The sequence below is a fragment of the Xyrauchen texanus genome, chromosome 25 (genome assembly GCF_025860055.1).
Source record: "Xyrauchen texanus isolate HMW12.3.18 chromosome 25, RBS_HiC_50CHRs, whole genome shotgun sequence".
Classification (NCBI taxonomy): Eukaryota; Metazoa; Chordata; class Actinopteri; order Cypriniformes; family Catostomidae; genus Xyrauchen; species Xyrauchen texanus.
The window spans coordinates 4,460,973-4,482,449 of NC_068300.1; the positions used below are offsets into that span (position 1 = coordinate 4,460,973).

The 21,477-nt window shown below is 38.1% G+C and overlaps 1 protein-coding gene across 1 annotated transcript; it reads right to left on the reverse strand.

Annotated features, from left to right (window-relative positions):
• Positions 1-66: 66 nt before the first annotated feature.
• Positions 67-20,026, reverse strand: LOC127618941 (zinc finger protein 345-like). The gene is made up of 7 exons (XM_052091644.1): positions 19,615-20,026; positions 19,439-19,529; positions 11,730-12,857; positions 6,845-6,885; positions 6,410-6,481; positions 4,176-4,365; positions 67-3,387 (listed from the first exon to the last, which is right to left on the reverse strand). Exons 1-7 carry the CDS (start codon positions 19,681-19,683, stop codon positions 2,648-2,650), a joined length of 2,331 nt encoding a protein of 776 aa, XP_051947604.1. The 5' UTR covers positions 19,684-20,026; the 3' UTR covers positions 67-2,647.
• Between the last annotated feature and the right edge of the window lie 1,451 nt (positions 20,027-21,477).

The following is a 21,477-nucleotide window of genomic DNA, read 5'->3' on the forward strand; positions in this document are numbered from 1 at the left end:
CTTAATATTAACCAAACAACCATTTTGAGAAGAAAAAGAGAAAAGAAAACTTTAGAAGCTGTGAGCTTAATCACATTTATTTTCAGGTCTGCTTCTGTCAAAATCTGAATGCTACGACTCAGTCTTTATTGTGTTATTATACAGAAATACTTTAATACTGTCAATAATTGAACCCGTCTATGCTGTTCAACAAAGGTCGACACCTTGGCTGTTCACGGCCATTTTGGACCAGAAACAGCACAGGTGTAAAATGTGTAAAAAAATTTTTTTTACATTTCTTCTTCCCTCAAGTAATAACAATAAATGATGCACTTCTTCTGGAATTTAATGCTATTTAGATCTTATTTACCTGTACATTTCTCAATTACATCATTCATTAGCATATGCAATTGAGCTAATTTAGATTAACGTCACTTTTCACATGTCTAAACATGTAGATACAAGAATATGTTTAAAAAATAATTACATGACTTGAAAATTATGTCAATAATAATCAGTAAATGGCTGTAAAAACTGTGTAGCCCGATTACCTGTTATAACTTAAAATAATTAGATTTTAACACGTTAAGAATTTGGATATATATTTAGACCAGTTTTAACTATTATTTTTCAAAGCATTTTTTTATTTTTACTTGGAAGTGTCCGTTTTGCAATAATGTGACATTACTGTGTGTTTATGGTCAAACCTGACCATGGTGTTACAAAGAGAAGACATGGGATGTATTTTGTTAAGAGTAACTTATTAACTTAAATATCAAAATTAAAACGATTATTAGAACAATTATTTGACGATTGCTCTTAACCGATTATTCTGCTTGTGTCCCGACTCAAAAGGTTGTATTAAACATGATTACTAACAATAAAGAGGGAAAAATCTTCTTTTAAAAATAGCTCTAAATGACATTCACTGAATTAAAGGGAAAAAACTTTTTATTAAGTTTAATTCAGTAAAGAAATTCACTGCAAAAAATCCTATTATCATCAAGTGTATTTTTCTTGTTTTCCATTTAAAATTGTCTAAAATGCTTCAAACAAGAAACATTTACTTGAGAATCAACATAAAAGATATTTAGACTTGCTTTAAGAGGATGTATCTTAAATATACAGTTATTGTATTTTATATATATGTGTATTTGCACTTGGTTATACTTCTGCGAGTGCAGTAAAGACAAAATATACTTTACTCAAGATCTATTCTCTAAAAGCAAGTATGAATATCTAAGGGCATCTCGAAGGCATCTTTTTTAAAGGACTTTTTAGATATTTTGAAATATTTGTATTTTTAATATTATATTCAATATTCTTAGATAATAATAGTTTCTTCTGCAGTAGCTGCTAAAGTAAATGTATGTTGTTTTAAATTAGTTTCAGATATTTCTATTGGAAAACAAGCCAAAACAAAAACATCATAAACGTATTTTGTTGCCGAGTATAATGGGGGTGAAGACTTCCTCTCTCTCACTTTCGGTTCACTTCAATCCATCTTTAACTCATAAAAAAAAACAATCTATCATATTAATAAAGCTGCTTATTGCCAATTTTCTTCAGGATAAGAAATGCACAGTGCCACATTATATTATGATTCAATAAGTCACGGGTCATCACGTTATAGTCTAGCTGCATTAAGCGTGTGCGCTCGAGGGATGAGCGTCCCGTGACCGAGTGTGTATCAGCCGGTGCAGTTTCAATCTCTCCCCCTTAGATCGGGACATTCACGACTCATAGAAGAGGCGCTGACCACACAGAGAAATGCCAGTTTCGGAGTTTGTAAATATTTACATGATCCGTTTCCATAATATTTGAACTTTAATAAAGCTAAAACACATTAAATATAACTGCATTTAAGATGTAACGCTGGGGTGTTTCCTTTAAAGACGCACAACATGCAAGTTTTGCTCCAGCTCCACTTATTCCACAACGAAGAGTGCTTCTGTATTATTTTTATTTTTTTTTATAATTCCCTTGTACTTTGAAGCTGAAGCTGACTGAAAAGTTTCGAGTGCATCTGTGATCTGTGTAATTCTTCCTCAGTCAGTCGTGAACTGCAGTGCTGCTCTCATCATTACAGTTTAATGTGATCTCATGTTAAGTTAAATGAGATTAAACGACTATTCGACAATGAGTTTTCATTTTTGATTGTTGCCGTTGTCGATAACGTCGACAAATCGTTTCGGCCCTACAGTGTTCAGGGATGTGATTCTATCAGATTAATCTGGAATATTTTTTTTTTCAGACCTAAAAATTTGACCTTCGTGAATTGTGTAATTTTTGTGCTTAGTCTGAGTGTTTTGTCTGGAAGGAGAACAAGGTCACAAAGTCTTGAATCACTCAGAGGAAACAATTATGAAAAAAATTACAAATAAAAATATCAGTCAAAAGTGTCCGAACAGCCCAGGAAAGTTTGGTATTATTTTGCATTAGATTACTTTGTTTTTGTATAGTGATTTTTTTAATGTTTAATTGCAGGTGTTACTGAAAAACCTCAAGCACTTATTACTCTGTTCTATTTTTATTACAGGCTCTTGAATTATTATTTGAAATCCAGGCACTTTCAAGGCTGACACATCAAGAGATTGTACGGAAGTTAATCTGAATTTTCATCTATTTATTTGAAGCATCGTTCCTTAAGATGAACATCTCTCTGTGATTACTTTGAGCAACAACTTTTTATATGAACTAAATGACTTGCTGAGCTGAAACTTTCCCCACATGAAGAGCAGATGTATAGTTGCTCTCCATTATGTATTCTCTCGTGTGTTTTCAGGTTGTGAGACAGAGAGAAACTCTTTCCACAGTGTGAACACTTGTAAGGTTTCTCTCCAGTATGGATTCTCTCATGTTTTTTCAAGCAGTCTGACTTAGTGAAACTCTTCTCACAGTGTGAGCACTTGTAAGGCTTCTCTCCAGTATGGATTCTCTCATGTGTTTTTAAGTTGTGTAAAAGAGTGAAACTCTTTCCACACTGTGAGCACTTGTAAGGTTTCTCTCCAGTATGAATTCTCTCGTGTGTTTTCAGGTCGTAGGACTGAGCGAAACTCTTTCCACAGTGTGAGCACTTGTATGGTTTCTCTCCAGTATGAATTCTCTCGTGTTTTTTCAGGTGTTGTGAGAAAGTGAAACTCTTTCCACAGTGTGAGCACTTGTAAGGTTTCTCTCCAGTATGAATTCTCTCGTGTGTTTTCAGGTTATGTGACTGAGCAAAACTCTTTCCACACTGAGAGCAGGTCAGAGATTTCTTGGCTGCTCTTTGAGGCTTTTTTGGTGAGAAATTAGTCTTTGACTTTAAGCCACTCAAAGATTTTTCTCCAGTTGTGAAATCATGAGGTTTCTGAAGTTTCTCCTCCACTTCAATCAGCTCTTGACATTCCTCTTTCACTTCTATCAGCTCTATAATGAATACAGTAAATTGACAAAAATCAATTCAAGAGGGGGAAAAAATCAGAACGAGCTTTATTGCCATGTATGCTTACACATACAAGGAATTTGTCTTGGTGAAAGAAGCTTCCAGTGCACAAACAATACAAAAGAGTAACAAGACAAAGATAATAATACAAAATAATTTGAAATTGAATAGAAAAAATATTATAGAATACACAATAAGACACTCTCCCTCTCCATCCAGCCATCCATCCATACATACATATACATACACACACACACAGATACACATACACTTACGTGTGTTGGATTAGCATAATAAAGATTAGACTGTGAATTGCACATATTAGGGTTTAAAAAGAACTCTAATGGCAGAACAAACCACACGTTTAGTATTTGTGATTTCTGCTGTGCAAAATTTTCATATTTATACCATAAATTCTGGCTGATAACTGAATTTTATTATTATAGTCATTAGCCCTTTTCCACTATCAGGCCAGTGTGAGTCAGCACAATCCACTGGTCAGCCAGGTCGATTACATGACAGTTTTCATTACTGGCAGAACTATTACAAATTAAGGCTTTAAGCAGAAACCCTTAATTCTGAGTCACTGACACTGCAGCACTGTTATGAATTAGGAAAAAAAAAAATGCACCCTTTTAAAAGGCAAATGAGCACTTCTTAAACAATAATAAAATAAATGTTTTAGTGTGACTTTTGTGAGATAAAATCTCTTTATTAAAACAGATTCTAACAAATCTTTGGCATGGAAATGTAAAACTTTAAAGAAACATACCTGAAGGAATAAAATCATCATCATCATCATCATCATCTTCTTCTGTACTCTGTTCTTCCTCTTCTGTGTTCTCTTCTTTTATCTCCTCCAGCTTCACTTCAATCTCCGCCGGTATCTGCAGCATCTGCTGTTCTCCAGCATTACAGACAGAAGCCAGAGACTCTGTGGAGTCGTTTTGTGGTGCATCGACCTATTAAAGAAATTTTGATGCATCGATTAATATCTTTACTAAATTAATAACCAATGTGACTCATATTACACAAGCCTTCTAGCAACAGACATGAAATGATGCATGCGAGATTAAAGGCTAAGTAAGCCCACATTGAAAGAAAGTTTATGCTGCCGAGTTCGGCTTTCTGTGTCTATTCAAAATTATTTGCATCCATTTCACCAAAATACATTGCCTGGCCAAAAAAAAAAAAAGTTGCATACTCTAATATCTAGTTGGACCACTTTTAGCTTTCATTACAGCATTTTTTTCCGACAAACTTGTGCAAATTCACAACATTTATTTCCATCCAGAATTTTTGCCAGAGATCTTGTTTTGATCTCCAGCACATCCCAAATGGGGCTTTTCCACTGCACAGTACAACTCGACTCAACTCAACTCGCTTTTTGGGGGATTTCCACTATGGATAGTACCAGGTACCTGATACTTTTTTTAGTACCACCTCAGTTGAGGTTCCAAGCGAGCAGAGCCGATACTAAATACTGATTGGTCAGGAGAATCGTCACTACCAGTGTCACTGGATTTCTGACAAGCAACCCGCTAGTTTTAAAGTTAGCAACAGCGATAACAGTATCATTTCTTCACGTTACTTTTGAATTGTGAAAAAAGAAATGTCTGTGTGCAAAACCACACCATGGTCAATAAACGAGGTGCAGACGGTCCACTCATTAGCAATGAGCGAAACGATAAAGTCTCTGAGGAAGTGTCTCAGCTGTTGGCCGCACACGGCTGCCACCGGACCTAACAACAGTGTAGGGAAAAGTTAAAACAATTACAAGTGACCACAGAACCATCAAGGAAAAGTGGAAGTGGTTCGACCAAATGGATGCTAACTAAACTGGCGAGCAATTGGAGGGAGAGTGACCTGGACTGGCGTTGATCCAAGATGGAGGATGGTACGTTTTGTTACGTTAACTCGATACTCTGCTTGAAAGCTTCACTTTATTTAGTTGACCAGCTACTGGAAAGCTTCTAAAACAACCAGGCCAATTTAACTGTTACACTTGTGTAAAATCACCATGCAACAACTGCTTTATGCAGCACAATGAGCTAGTAGCTAACAGCTAGCGGTTGTGTTATTGTTTTGGTCAGTTTGTGTCGCGTTTAAGATGATGTCACGGCAGTAGAGGCGGCACAACTATGACGATCAGCCTATAATCCCACCCATGTTGAGGGGCACTAAACTGCAGTGGAAATGCAAGCTCAGAAAAGTAAAGCGAGTCGAGTTGAGGCGAGACAATCAATGGGGTTAAGGTCAGGACTCTGTGGTGGTCAATTCATGTGTGAACATGATTCCTCATGCTCCTTGAACCACTCTTTCACAATTTGAGCCCGATGAATCTTGGCATTGTCCTTCTGGAATATTCATTTTATTGTTGGATAATGTTGCCTAGACCTAACCAATTTAAGCAACCCCAGATAATAACAGTGCCTTCTGACCACATATCTTCCATGAAGCTAATGGTTCACTATCCTTCCAGGTTTTAACAATGCGTTGGACAGTTCTTAACCCAATTCCAGTGATTTAAGCAATCTCCTTATATTCCATTTAATATATGGAAAATAATATTTTTTTGGTTTTATTATTGTTGTTTTTTATTTCATAAATCAAGTGACATTATATAAACAAACTGGCATTTAAAGGGTTAAAATCCTAAACATATAACTAAATTGAAATTGGAAAATATTATGAATATATAATAGTATTATGGCAGTTTTTTTGACACAGACATTTTTGTCCTCTAATGACCTCTGAGTAACTTTTTAAAATTGAGGCACAAGTGTTAAACTGCAAGTGGGCGTGGCCTTAATAGGGTCACGTCCCATTCTAGTACAAATAGGATTACATCAAGTAACATTGGGTGCATTAAAAGCTAAAACGGCTTTCCATACAAAACAGACTTTAAGATATCAGCCAAAACAAGTTAATTAAAATATCTACCAATACTCTGCAAAACACAATCAGACATAGTGACTCAAGTAAAGGATGAAATTAATATTTAACCTGTAAAAAGTCTTCAGTTTTCATCAGGTTTCTCTCCAACACCTTTTTCCTCTGCTCTCTCATGATGAAAATCTGCACACAAAAACATCTTTATAATGTATAATTCAACAAACTAAAAAATAGTATTATATACAAGAACAGTTATGCATATATATAAACTTAGTTTCTGAGATGGTATAATGTGTGCTAGGAGTTTTATCAGCCGAATTACAATCAGCTGATGGATTTAAAGATCTCATAAATCAGAAAATAAACATGATATTCTGCTTGTTTCTACCCAAACTGATCATTTTAAAGCGTCAGTCACAAAATCACCACAAACGATCCGTTTACGATCATTAAAACGCTAAAGAGACAAAAACAACACGCACAGAAAAATACATATTCAAATAAACACAAATCTCATAAATGATGTAAAACACAATGAACATGTACCGAACTGAGCACACAAACTGCAAGTTCTCCTTCTTCCGTATTTTATTTCGGGTGGACTACTTTTGGTGTATAGCGCCCCCTACCAGTCTAGTGCCATTCAAAATGGTGGATGACGCAATTGTGCAGATTTCATTGGTCACGCTCATGTCTCTGAGGTGAAAGTGTGCGGTTTAATTAGTTTTAGATTGTTTCTATTCGTGTAAGTGCATGTAATAAAGTGGGCACAGTAGTACTGGGATTTCAGCATGAGAGTGAATTTGCACTGCGTTTACAGATGATTGTACTATATTAAACTGTATAAAATACTGAATATATTGTATAATAATGCTAAGGGTCCTGATATTTGAAAGTCCTCTTGATAATGCCAAATGTAACGTCTGATGTCACCAGTAAATTTATAACATGGCAAACATTATTTTACTGAATTAACACATATATTTTAAAAGAATAGTAGGCCTATAGAAACATTTAATCAGTGATAATACTATTTTAAAAAGCAATATACTATATATATATATATATATATATATATCTATATATATATATATATATATATATATATATATCAGTGGCAGTGTTCAAGCATATGTATCTAACATAATTAAGATATTTTTTTCCAGCTGGGCAGAATTCTTTTAATATTTCTATTCTGGTGTCACCATTGCCGTCTTCTGGGCTGTTTTTTTTTTTTTGTCCCACTCCATCCTGATGGATCATTTTACTCTTTAATGACCAGTAAAAGTTTTACAAGTAATGAAAGGAACTGTTGCATATGAACAATGTAATAAAAATAATAATTTTAAATGTAACCTTTCATGATAGTGGCCTTTTTTTAATTTTGTATTTTATTATTGAATATTCAAAACACACAATATACTTGCAGTGAAGCCGCTCAACAACCACATCACACCAGTCATCCAACAGATTCCCATTCAGAGCGACACACAGAGGCATCCAGGGTCAATGCCCTTTCAGTCAGCACAAGTAGAAAAATGTGTTTTCAACTACGAGCTGAAAGAAGCCGATCCATATACTTTCCTATTTATGCCATTTTTATTCCTCCGCCAGTTTTGATCCTTTATAATGGGCAGACAGACCAGTTCCCTACCTCCTCCCGCTTCCACCTGCCTCCTCCATTATTGGGGTACTGCTGTAATCAATTGGTGGTACTCTTGGATTGAGCAGACCGTCCCATACAATTCTGATAGCTCCATGAAGGACATAACTCTACCATTCCAATTTACAATATCATTTAAGAACAAAATACCCTTCTCAAACATCTTTCCCATAAATACAGGTATTTTATCAACCAGCACATTTGAGTTGAGCCATATTATTTGTTGTAATATTTGTTCTAGCTTTTCAGGGGGATGAATTTGAAATTGTAGCCAGTTCTGTAATGCTTGTTTGAAAAAAATCGACACATCAATGAAGAATGTGTGAGGAGATATGGACAAGCCAAAAGACAGGACTTTGAACTGATAAGCAGTCCCCTTGAAGGTGAATCTCTAGAATGGCCTGTGATGAGGCGCTATATGAACATTAGCGATAACTGTGAAAGATAAGGAGAGAAATCTCAGTGTCATAATTGATTCAGCACTTAGCTTTGAGAATCAGATAAATTCTGTTGTTAAATTCTGCTTTTACCAGCTCAGAATGATTTCTAGGCTAAAACCCTTGCTTAGTTTTAAAGATTTAGACAGTTGGTCACTATTGTAACTCTCTCTACACAGGGGTCTGTAAGCGGCAACTGTCCCGTCTGCAACTCGTGTAGAATGGTGAAGCCAGGCTACTGACTGGCACTAAAAAAGGGAGCATATTACTCCTGTGCTATCCTCTCTTCACTGGCTTCCGGTGCACTACGGAATTGATTTTAAGATTGTATTACTGGTTTTTAACTACACAAACTCTCTCCTCAGTATATTAGCGAACTCCTAAGCCATCACAATTCTTCTAGGCTACTGAGATCTTCAAACCAAACACTGTTGCTGTCCCTCGATTCAAGCAAAAATCTAAGGGGCTCAAGGTTTTTCAGTAGTTGCCCCTAAACTATGGAATTATCTTCCCCTTCATATTCATTTGGCCCCATCTGTTGAGGTCTTCAAGTCTCAATTGAAAACGTATCTCTTTTCTTTTGCATTTGAATTGAGAGTTATATGCACATACACTGTCCTTTTTAATATATATGTTATGATGTTTCCATCATTCTTAATCTCTTAGATTCTTGACTGTGAAGCACTTTGGTCAACAAAGTTGTTTTTAAATGTGCTATATATATTAAATTGAATTAACGTAAGCATCTTTCAGATTGATTGACACAAACCAGTCCAGAGGACGTCCGTGAGACAATCTAAGAGTATCTTGAACGGAAACATCACAAGTGTCCTGTTCAAGAGTCTCAAATCCAGAATGGGGCACAACCCGCCATCCTTTTTGGATCCATCATAATGGACTGAAGTGATGTTTGGCTGGCACCTGCTGCATTTAGTCGTCATGACTTCAAAAGACATTAGTCATTAATCTTACGGTTAATAACAAATCTTTGTTATAAACATTGACCCTTAACACTTTTAATTTTAAACCATGACTTGCTCTATACATACAGTCAGGTCCATAAATATTGGGACATTGACACAATTCTAATCTTTTTGGCTCTATACACCACCACAATGGATTTGAAATAAAACAAACAAGATGTGCTTTAACTGCAGACTTACAGCTTTTAATTTGAGGGTATTTACATCCAAATCAGGTGAACTGTGTAGGAATTACAACAGTTTGTATATGTGCCTCCCACTTTTTAAGGGACCAAAAGTAATGGGACAGATTAACAATCATAAATCAAACTTTCACTTTTTAATACTTGGTTGCAAATCCTTTGCAGTCAATTACAGCCTGAAGTCTGGAACACACAGACATCACCAGACGCTGGGTTTCATCCCTGGTGATGCTCTGCCAGGCCTCTACTGCAACTGTCTTCAGTTCCTGCTTGTTCTTTGGGCATTTTCCCTTCAGTTTTGTCTTCAGCAAGTGAAATGCATGCTCAATCGGATTCAGGTCAGGTGATTGACTTGGCCATTGCATAACATTCCACTTCTTTCCCTTAAAAAACTCTTTGGTTGTTTTTGCAGTATGCTTCGGGTCATTGTCCATCTGTTCTGTGAAGCGCCGTCCAATGAGTTCTGAAGCATTTGGCTGAATATGATCAGATAATATTGCCCGAAACACTTCAGAATTCATCCTGCTGCATTTGTCAGCTGTCACATCATCAATAAATACAAGAGAACCAGTTCCATTGGCAGCCATACATGCCCATGCCATGACACTACCACCACGCTTCACTGTTGAGGTGGTATGCTTTGGATCATGAGCAATTCCTTTCCTTCTCCATACTCTTCTCTTCCCATCACTCTGGTACAAGTTGATCTTTGTCTCATCTGTCCATAGGATGTTGTTCCAGAACTGTGAAGGCTTTTTTAGATGTTGCTTGGCAAACTCTAATCTGGCCTTCCTGTTTTTGAGGCTCAACAATGGTTTACATCTTGTGGTGAACCCACTGTATTCTGTAAGTCTTCTCTTGATTGTTGACTTTGACACACATACACCTACCTCCTTTAGAGTGTTCTTGATCTGGCCAACTGTTGTGAAGGGTGTTTTCTTCACCAGGGAAAGTATTATTCGGTCATCCACCACAGTTGTTTTCCGTGGTCTTCCGGGTCTTTTGGTGTTGCTGAGCTCACCGGTGCGTTCTTTCTTTTTAAGAATGTTCCAAACTGTTGATTTTGGCCACACCTAATGTTTTTGCTATCTCTCTGATGGGTTTGTTTTGATTTTTCAGCCTAATGATGGCTTGCTTCACTGATAGTGACAGCTCTTTGGATCTCATATTGAGAGTTGACAGCAACAGATTCCAAATGCAAATAGCACACTTGAAATGAACTCTGGACCTTTTATCTGCTCCTTGTAAATGGGATAATGAGGGAATAACACACACCTGGCCATGGAAAAGCTGAGCAGCCAATTGTCCCATTACTTTTGGTCCCTTAAAAAGTGGGAGGCACATATACAAACTGTTGTAATTCCTACACCATTCACCTGATTTGGATGTAAATACCCTCAAATTAAAGCTGAAAGTCTGCAGTTAAAGCACATCTTGTTCGTTTCATTTCAAATCCATTGTGGTGGTGTATAGAGCCAAAAAGATTAGAATTGTGTCGATGTCCCAATATTTATGGACCTGACTGTAATTAAGTAATATTAGCATTATATTCATGATGTTAGCCAGAGGGGAACTGGCCCCCACAGTGCGTCTGGTTTAGGGTTAGGGCAGGGTTACTCAGAGGGTAACTGGCCCCCACAGTGAGTCTGGTTTAGGGTTAGGGTGGGGTTAGTCAGAGGGGAACTGGCCCCCACAGTGAGTCTGGTTTCTCCCAAGGTTATTTTTCTCCCATTAACCAAACTTGTATGGAGTTTAGTGCTCCTTGCCACAGTCGCCTTCGGCTTGCTCACTGGGGTTATAAATACAATTATTATTGAATTACTTATTTTAAACAAAATTCACAATTGTATTTTGTCAAACTACACAATGATGACTCATAGACATTACAGTTGTATCGTCTGTTAATGCCTGATCTTCTGTAAAGCTGTTTTGAAACTATGTGTGTTGTTTAAGGCGCAATACAAATAACTTGACATTCTAAATCATAAACATCCCAAAGACATCTGCTGAACGTCTTATTGACATCCTAGAAGAAACATCTTATAGAAATATTCCAGATGAACAACCTAAAAATACATCTTCCAGATGTAAACACAAACATCAGATCTGGTTGATGCAAATGTGCTATCAAGGTCTTTGAGTTTATCTGAATGTCCAACTATTTACTTGGTCTTGTTGGACCTGAAGATGATTTATGTTCATTCTGACTACTTGGGCAATTATTTTTTACATGTCTATACAGATTACTCGCAGCTCTGAAACTTTTCCCACATGAAGAGCAGTGGCATGGTTTCTCTCCAGTATGGATTCTCTCGTGTGTTTTCAGGTTTTGTGACCCATTGAAACTCTTTCCACAGTGTGAACACTTGTAAGGTTTCTCTCCAGTGTGGACTCTCTTGTGTTTTTTTAGGCTTTGTGACCCATTGAAACTCTTTTCACAGTGAGAGCACTTGTAAGGTTTTTCTCCGGTATGGATTCTCTCATGTGTTTTCAAGCTTTGTGACTGAGTGAAACTCTTTGCACAGTGTGAGCACTTGTAAGGTTTTTCTCCAGTATGAATTCTCTCATGTATTTTCAGGTTTTGTGTCAGAGCGAATCTCCTTCCACAGTGTGAGCACTTATAAGGTTTTTCTCCAGTATGAATTCTCCCATGTTTTTTCATGTGTTCTAACTGAGTGAAAGTCTTTCCACAGTATGTGCACTTGTAAGGTTTTTCTCCAGTATGAATTCTTTGATGTTCTTTTAAGTGGCCTGCTGTAATAAATGTCTTCTCACATTCAAAACACATATGAGCACTCACGCTTATATGTATTTTCTGGTGCTCTTTAAAATAGGACTGTTCTGTAAAACTCTTTCCACAAAATGAACACTTGTAAGGCTTCTCATTTGTATGAGTTTTCAGATGTCGTTTCAGGCCTGAATTCAAAACAAATGTTTTACCACATTTATCACATTCAAATGTCCTTTCTCCAGAATGATAGCGGAGATGATTCTTAAAATCATTTGGATATGCAAAACTTTTCCCACACTCATGGCACGTGTAAGGCTTCTCTCCTGTATGAACTCTCATGTGTATATTAAGTTGGCTTTTATACGTGCAATTCTTTCCACACTGAGAGCAAGTTGAAGCATTTTTGTCTGCTCTTCTTTGTGACCTTTTTGGTGAGAAATTCATCTTAGTTTTTGAGCCAGTCAAAGATTTTTCTCCAGTTATTAAATCATGATGTTTCTTATACTGATGTTTTTCCTCCACTTCATTCAGTTCTTGACTTTCCTGTTTCACTTCCATCTGATCTGCAATGAACAAAGTAATTTGACAAAAAACAATTGAAGAGGGTAAAATTTCAATCATCAAATTTAAACCCAATTTAATGGCAGAAAACAACAGACTGTATTTATTTTTTTTAGCATCAATTCTGTCTGAAAACTACATTTCATGACTAATCTTTAGTCAGATAGATTGAATGTAAACTACAGTCACAGAAAGTCAGTCATACATGTTTTGAACAACATAAAGGTTGAGTACTTCAGTGTTTCCTGAGTGAATCCTAAAGGATTCTGTGTTAGCAGCAGAGGGATTTACCAGTGTTAGTCATTTTGAACGTGAACACCGCACCGGTGTGAAAATTATGAATCCATGGTAAGTCTACTAAAAACATTTAGAATTTAAATTCACAAGAAGCAAATATATTTCAGAAGACATACAATCAATAATTGTTGCTTTACATAAAGATGGAAAGGGTTACAAAGTTATTGAAGAGCTGAGATATTCATCTGTCCACAGTTAGACACATTCTCTATAAATGGAGTTGATTTAGTACTATAGGTACTCTCCCTAGAAGTGGCCGTCCAGCCAAGATGACTCAAATAGCACACCGTAGAATGCTCAATGAGGTAAAAAGAACCCTAGAGTGAAAGATAAAAACTTGAAGGAATCATTGGGACTGGTTAACATCTCTGTTCATGAGTCTACTATATGGAAAACATTAAACAGGTATGGTGTCCATGGCAGGACACCACAAAGGAAGCCACTTCTTTCCAACAAAAACATTGCTGTGTGCCTGATGTTTGCCAAAGACCACCTTGACACTCCACAATGCTATTGGGAAAATATTTTGTGGACTGGTGAAACTAAAAGGTTGTATTGTTTGGGCAGGTTTGATTAAGCTAAATTTTAGAGTTTTGAAGACCTTTTTAAGACCAACTAAAGAAAATATAATAAATGTTTGTGTAATAATTGCTCATGAGTCCCTGCTTTGTCCTGAACAGTGAAGATGTCCACTTTTCTTAAGAAAACCCCCCCACTACTGTACATTATTTGGTTTCTCAGCATCTTCTGCACATTTCAGATCTTCAGTGGCTGTATGATGAGATCCAGCTTTTGACACTTGGGACAACTGAGGGATTCATACAAAACTATTACTAAAGGTAAAAACAATTTCTGATGCTCTCAAGAAGGCACACAAGAAGAACCAAGGGGTGCAAAGTGGTGAACACAATGATTTGTGTAAATAAGAGTACATTTTATGTTAGGTATCTTTTGAGGGGCCTGGACCGCTTATCATTGAGGGAAAAATTAATTCCCAAGTTTATCAAGATATTCTACAGAATAATGTCAGGGTTGCTGTGCACCAGCTGAAGCTCTGTAAAAGCTGAGTGATGCAGTAAGACAATGACCCTAAACATCAAAGTAAATCTACCACAGAATGGCTTAAAAAAAAGAAAATGCACCTTTTGGAGAGAACCAGTCAGAGTCCAGACCTTAACTCAAGATTTAGAGAGAGACAATAATCCAAAATGTATACCGGTATATGGCCTGAAGGCAGGTGGTTGTGTAAATGATGGGGAGCACTTACAGGGAAGAGAGTAAGTATATACAGTGAGGAAAATAAGTATTTGAACACCCTGCTATTTTGCAAGTTCTCCCACTTAGAAATCATGGAGGGGTCTGAAATTGTCATCGTAGGTGCATGTCCACTGTGAGAGACATAATCTAAAAAAAAAAATCCAGAAATCACAATGTATGATTTTTTAACTATTTATTTGTATGATACAGCTGCAAATAAGTATTTGAACACCTGAGAAAATCAATGTTAATATTTGGTACAGTAGCCTTTGTTTGCAATTACAGAGGTCAAATGTTTCCTGTAGTTTTTCACCAGGTTTGCACACACTGCAGGAGGGATTTTGGCCCACTCCTCCACACAGATCTTCTCTAGATCAGTCAGGTTTCTGGGCTGTCGCTGAGAAACATGGAGTTTGAGCTCCCTCCAAAGATTCTCTATTGGGTTTAGGTCTGGAGACTGGCTAGGCCACGCCAGAACCTTGATATGCTTCTTACAGAGCCACTCCTTGGTTATCCTGGCTGTGTGCTTCGGGTCATTGTCATGTTGGAAGACCCAGCCTCGACCCATCTTCAATGCTCTAACTGAGGGAAGGAGGTTGTTCCCCAAAATCTCGCAATACATGGCCCCGGTCATCCTCTCCTTAATACAGTGCAGTCGCCCTGTCCCATGTGCAGAAAAACACCCCCAAAGCATGATGCTACCACCCCCATGCTTCACAGTAGTGATGGTGTTCTTGGGATGGTACTCATCTTTCTTCTTCCTGCAAACACGGTTAGTGGAATTATGACCAGAAAGTTCTATTTTGGTCTCATCTGACCACATGACTTTCTCCCATGACTCCTCTGGATCATCCAAATGGTCATTGGCAAACTTAAGACGGGCCTTGACATGTGCTGGTTTAAGCTGGGGAACCTTCCATGCCATGCATGATTTCAAACCATGACGTCTTAGTGTATTACCAACAGTAACCTTGGAAACGGTGGTCCCAGCTCTTTTCAGGTCATTGACCAGCTCCTCCCGTGTAGTTCTGGGCTGATTTCTCACCTTTCTTAGGATCATTGAGACCCCACGAGGTGAGATCTTGCATGGAGCCCCAGTCCAAGGGAGATTGACAGTCATGTTTAGCTTCTTCCATTTTCTAATGATTGCTCCAACAGTGGACCTTTTTTCATCAAGCTGCTTGGCAATTTCCCCGTAGCCCTTTCCAGCCTTGTGGAGGTGTACAATTTTGTCTCTAGTGTCTTTGGACAGCTCTTTGGTCTTGGCCATGTTAGTAATTGGATTCTTACTGATTGTATGGGGTGGACAGGTGTCTTTATGCACCTAATGACCTCAAACAGGTGCATCTAATTTAGGATAATAAATGGAGTGGAGGTGGACATTTTAAAGGCAGACTAACAGGTCTTTGAGGGTCAGAATTCTAGCTGATAGACAGGTGTTCAAATACTTATTTGCAGCTGTATCATACAAATAAATAGTTAAAAAATCATACATTGTGATTTCTGGATTTTTTTTTTAGATTATGTCTCTCACAGTGGACATGCACCTACGATGACAATTTCAGACCTCTCCATGATTTCCAAGTGGGAGAACTTGCAAAATAGCAGGGTGTTCAAATACTTATTTTCCTCACTGTATACACTCACCTAAAGGATTATTAGGAACACCTGTTCAATTTCTCATTAATGCAATAATCTAATCAACCAATCACATGGCAGTTGCTTCAATGCATTTAGGGGTGTGGTCCTGGTCAAGACAATCTCCTGAACTCCAAACTGAATGTCAGAATGGGAAAGAAAGGTGATTTAAGCAATTTTGAGCGTGGCATGGTTGTTGGTGCCAGACGGGCCGGTCTGAGTGTTTCACAGTCTGCTCAGTTACTGGGATTTTCACGCACAACCATTTCTAGGGTTTACAAAGAATGGTGTGAAAAGGGAAAAACCAGTATGCGGCAGTCCTGTGGGTGAAAATGTCTTGTTGATGCTAGAGGTCAGAGGAGAATGGGCCGACTGATTCAAGCTGATAGAAGAGCAACTTTGCCTGAAATAACCACTCGTTACAACCGAGGTATGCAGCAAAGCATTTGTGAAGCCACAACACGCACAACCTTGAGGCGGATGGGCTACAACAGCAGAAGACCCCACCGGGTACCACTCATCTCCACTACAAATAGGAAAAAGAGGCTACAATTTGCAAAAGCTCACCAAAATTGGACAGTTGAAGACTGGAAAAATGTTGCCTGGTCTGATGAGTCTCGATTTCTGTTGAGACATTCAGATGGTAGAGTCAGAATTTGGCGTAAACAGAATGAGAAAATGGATCCATCATGACTTGTTACCACTGTGCAGGCTGGTGGTGGTGGTGTAATGGTGTGCGGGATGTTTTCTTGGCACACTTTAGGCCCCTTAGTGCCAATTGGGCATCGTTTAAATGCCACGGCCTACCTGAGCATTGTTTCTGACCATGTCCATCCCTTTATGGCCATCCTCTGATGGCTACTTCCAGCAGGATAATGCACCATGTCACAAAGCTCGAATCATTTCAAATTGGTTTCTTGAACATGACAATGAGTTCACTGTACTAAAATGGCTCCCACAGTCACCAGATCTCAACCCAATAGAGCATCTTTGGGATGTGGTGGAACGGGAGCTTCGTGCCCTGGATGTGCATCCCACAAATCTCCATCAACTGCAAGATGCTATCCTATCAATATGGGCCAACATTTCTAAAGAATGCTTTCAGCACCTTGTTGAATCAATGCCACGTAGAATTAAGGCAGTTCTGAAGGCGAAAGGGGGTCAAACACAGTATTAGTATGGTGTTCCTAATAATCCTTTAAGTGAGTGTATATGGCCAATGAATAGAAAGTGCTCTAAACAGAGAGGACTTGTGAAGCGATGTTATGCTTATGTTGTAAAACCTTGTGAATATGTTTTGCAAGGACCATCCTGCTGCAAAACGTATGTCTTGTAAGGACACACCATTCATCCATAACCATGAGGAGGCCATGACTCTAGTTGAGTGTGCTTAAACACCAATTGGGCCCTGCGACTCCTAAGCCAGGGTAATTGATCTGCCCTGGAGCACTGCCATTGTGTGGAGTTCTGATCCAGCGTGTTCTGCTGCTGAGTAAGCTTTTCCCACCAGTGCGGACGTTTGTCAACACAGTTTGGAAGGATGTACATTACTCGCTGGGCAGAGGCGTGCCGTTACTGCCTCCTCCACAGGGGGTAATTGGGTATAGCTGTTTTCTTTCCCGTGATCCACATTAAAGAGGATGGTGCCACTGCCCGAGCGTGCCGTATAAGGTTGCGTAACTAAGACTTGGATAGTTTGTAATGAACTTCAGGGATGAATTGTGCGGGATTCTGCCATTTGATGGCATCCGGACTGCTGGAACCATTCATCGAGGTGAGATTGTTCAGGTTGTTCAGGTTCCTCTGGGGGAAACCATTCAGAACCATTCATCCTGTTACAGTGAGAGACATAATGGCATCGACATTATTATCTCCAGCATCAGAACCGCTGCTCATGACGAGGCCGCCTGCTCTATCAGAATCACATTCGTCAATGAATCTCCTCTCATAAATCGCATCGTGTTACACTGGGATCACACATCCTCCGTGAGCAGGGCGTGAGTGAAGCGTGTGCGCTGCATTTTCATTTCGCGGCCCATATTAAGAGATGACACCATTTACAATGCGAGCGTGAGTCACAAGGTGACGTGTCCCAGACGCGGCAGTGAGCGGTTAGTTTCGGTGTTGAGCCTATTTTGAGCTCAGCGGCACTTGGTGCATAACAACACTAAAATAATCAGAAGATCATAAAAAAGACACAATGCAAATAAAAATTATTCAAACCTAACCTATAGTACACAGCAATTTATATGTCTGCATGCAAGTAAACTCAATTAAAAAACTTAAAGGAAAGAATTAATAAACTGCCGGACCTTTTTTCCATTCTGTGAATATAGGTGTACATTATAGACACAACATTAACCAATCACAATTAAGTGTGCTGATAAAGATGAAGTGCAGGTAACTGCGCACTGTTGTCATTGAAGCAATATCCTCAGCTTATTATGACCTTATTAAAGAAAAAGAATTGGCGTAGGACCCCATAGATAACTTTATTTTCTGCGCAGAAGCGCTACTGTTCCTTGCGGAAAAGAGGCATCCAATGTGAACATCCAACGCGACCGCCAAGCTCACGGAGGATGTGTGAACCTGGCGTTACACTTCCTAGTGCTTGACACGCACAGATGTAATCGAGCTTGAAATGATGATCACCGAAGAGACTGCTGATGTCAAGGTTTATACTGAAAAATGAGAGACATTTTGGACTGTTCCCACCAAAACCAAATCGGATCGCTTCAGAAGACACTGACTGAACCACATGAGTCGTATGGATTCAATTTATCCTGCTTTTATGTGCTTCTGGGGCTTAAAGGTTTTGGTCCAGTTGGAGTCCTTAAAAAGGTGGCATGCTTTCACCATCTTCATTGTTTGTATTCACCGCTCTGCGGAAGAATGCTTATGTGCGCAGACGCGAAGTGTTTCTTTGCAAATTGACATCGCCAACTACTGACCTGGCATGCATAATACAGTGTTAAGTCGTTTTCACGGATCCATGTGAACGGGATCATTTTGACAATGTTGTTTTTTTGGGTTTTTTTTACATCACCTTGTAGGTCGCGGTCACTTGTAGACCAGATTTGCCAAGCAACATCTGACTTTATGTTTGTACTAGAAATCCAACCCATACAGGAAAGCAATATAGAATAAAAAATGTGTGATTTATTTATTATTTTACTGTGTCCATACTTTTTCTTAATTCTGATGGCAAGTGCACAAGGGCATTTCTTTTTTTTTGCAGCTGCGCAGGAAACACTGGAGTACATGCACCTTTTTAAAAGACAATTGGGCACTTAAACAAAAATGACTTTTGAGTGATAAAACAGTCTTTCTTTCTTGCTGACCTGACATACAACAGTCATGAGAATGTAAATCATTAAAGTAAGAAACATACCTGAAGGAATAAAACCATCTTCATCTCTCTGCTGTTTCTCTAGTGTGTTTTCTTCTTTTATCTCCTCCACTTCGGTCTTCACTGGTATCTGCTGACAACCACAACTGTACCGTTCATCATATCACATCATTTGAAAGCTTACAATCTCAACTTTAAGGATGAAATGAATGTTTAACCTGTAACCTGTCGTCGCTCTCCATCAGTTTTGTCTTCAGTGACGTCACCTCTTTCTTCAGCTCTCTCATTATGAAAACATAAACACGAACAGCTCTGTAAAACTAAATAAATGTTTCTGAGATTATATAAATGTGTTTTCCCGTTTTCTTTCAAGCAGGAATATTATCGGATATTAGCCTATAACCGACTTTATTCAACATATAATCGCCTTCATAAAACTAATTTATAAACAGTTGATTGATTTAACGAGATTAAACATGATATTCTCAGATTTCTTATCGTTTCTCCTGAAACTGAATACTTTAAATAGTCCGTCACAAAACCGCCAAATATACGGCGATATTAATTCAACGCCAAAGAGAGAAAACGAGCACAAAAATACACACAGAATTAAATCTAAATCTCACAACTTAAAACACATCGAACACGTACCGAATTGAGCGCTCAAACTGCGCGTTCTTCTTGTGTTTCATGAAGGTTTGCAAAACAACTTCTGGTGATTTCCCGCCAACTACTGGACTGGAGTGTGTATGAGTTTAGGAAACCTTTTGGGTTTTATAGTGTATATCAAAACATCGATATTTACAATAAATATATCACATGAATGTTAATGTTAGTTGCAAATCAGACACTAGACAAATGCTCAGTTAATTAATGATAGGCTTTAAAGGTGCACTCAGTAACTTTGGTCTTTGTGTCATCTTGGACTTACACTGACATCTAGCAGCTTGGATGCAGCATCATTTAAAATCAAGTTTTCAGTTTCAGATGTCATGGTAGAAATTTGGTATTCACAGTGCAGCCATGATTATTTTTAATAAATGAGTGAAAGTCAAATAATAAGATGTTTACTGAGATTAAGTGAGAAGTATTTGGCTGGTCATGTGCTTCAAACATGGCCGCCCCCCTATGCGGACCCTCTCCGTGTAGAATAAAACAGCTTTTATATGGTTACTGATATGACTGGAGTCTTCGTTTTAATGTGAGTGGTCATGACTTCCTACATATATTAAAAAATAACAATTAATGTTTTAAGAAGTTTACGGAGTACACCTTTAATAGTGACAACAGACAATTACAGGCAAGAAAGTTGATTTAGAAATAACCACAGAAACAAATAATGTAATTATCTAATAGTCATTCAAATATTTGTACATCTTATGTAATTTTTAGATCTACTTGCGAAAACTGATCAAATTGCATATGAACCCTTGTACTTTCTCAGCACAGGACCAAAAGAAGAAATTGTGTTTACCTGGGACCCACACTTACAAAACAGTGCAATATGCTGTATTAGTTACAGTTGAAGTCAGAAGTTTACATACACTTAGGTTGAAGTAAATAAAACTCATTGTTTTAACCACTCCACAGATTTAATATTAGCAAACTATAGCTTTGGCAAGTCATTTTTTGGACATCTACTTTTTGCATGACACAAGTAATTATTCCAACAATTGTTAACAGACAGATTGTTTCACTTTTAATGGACTATATCACAATTCCAGTGGGTCAGAAGTTTACATACACCAAGTTAACTGTGCCTTTAAGCAGCTTGGAAAATTCCAGAAAAATATGTCAAGCCTTAAGAAAATTAACTTCTGATAGGAGGTGTACTGAATTGGAGCTGTACCTATGGATGTATTTTAAGGCCTACCTTCAAACTCGGTGCCTCTTTGCTTAACATCATGGTAAATTCATATTAAATTAATCAAGATCTCAGAAAAACAATTGTGGACTTCCACAATTCTGGTTCATCCTTGGTAGCAATTTCCAAATGCCTGAAGGTACCGTGTTCATCTGTACAAACAATAGTACGCAAGTATAAACACCATGGGACCACCCAGCCATCATACCGCTCAGGA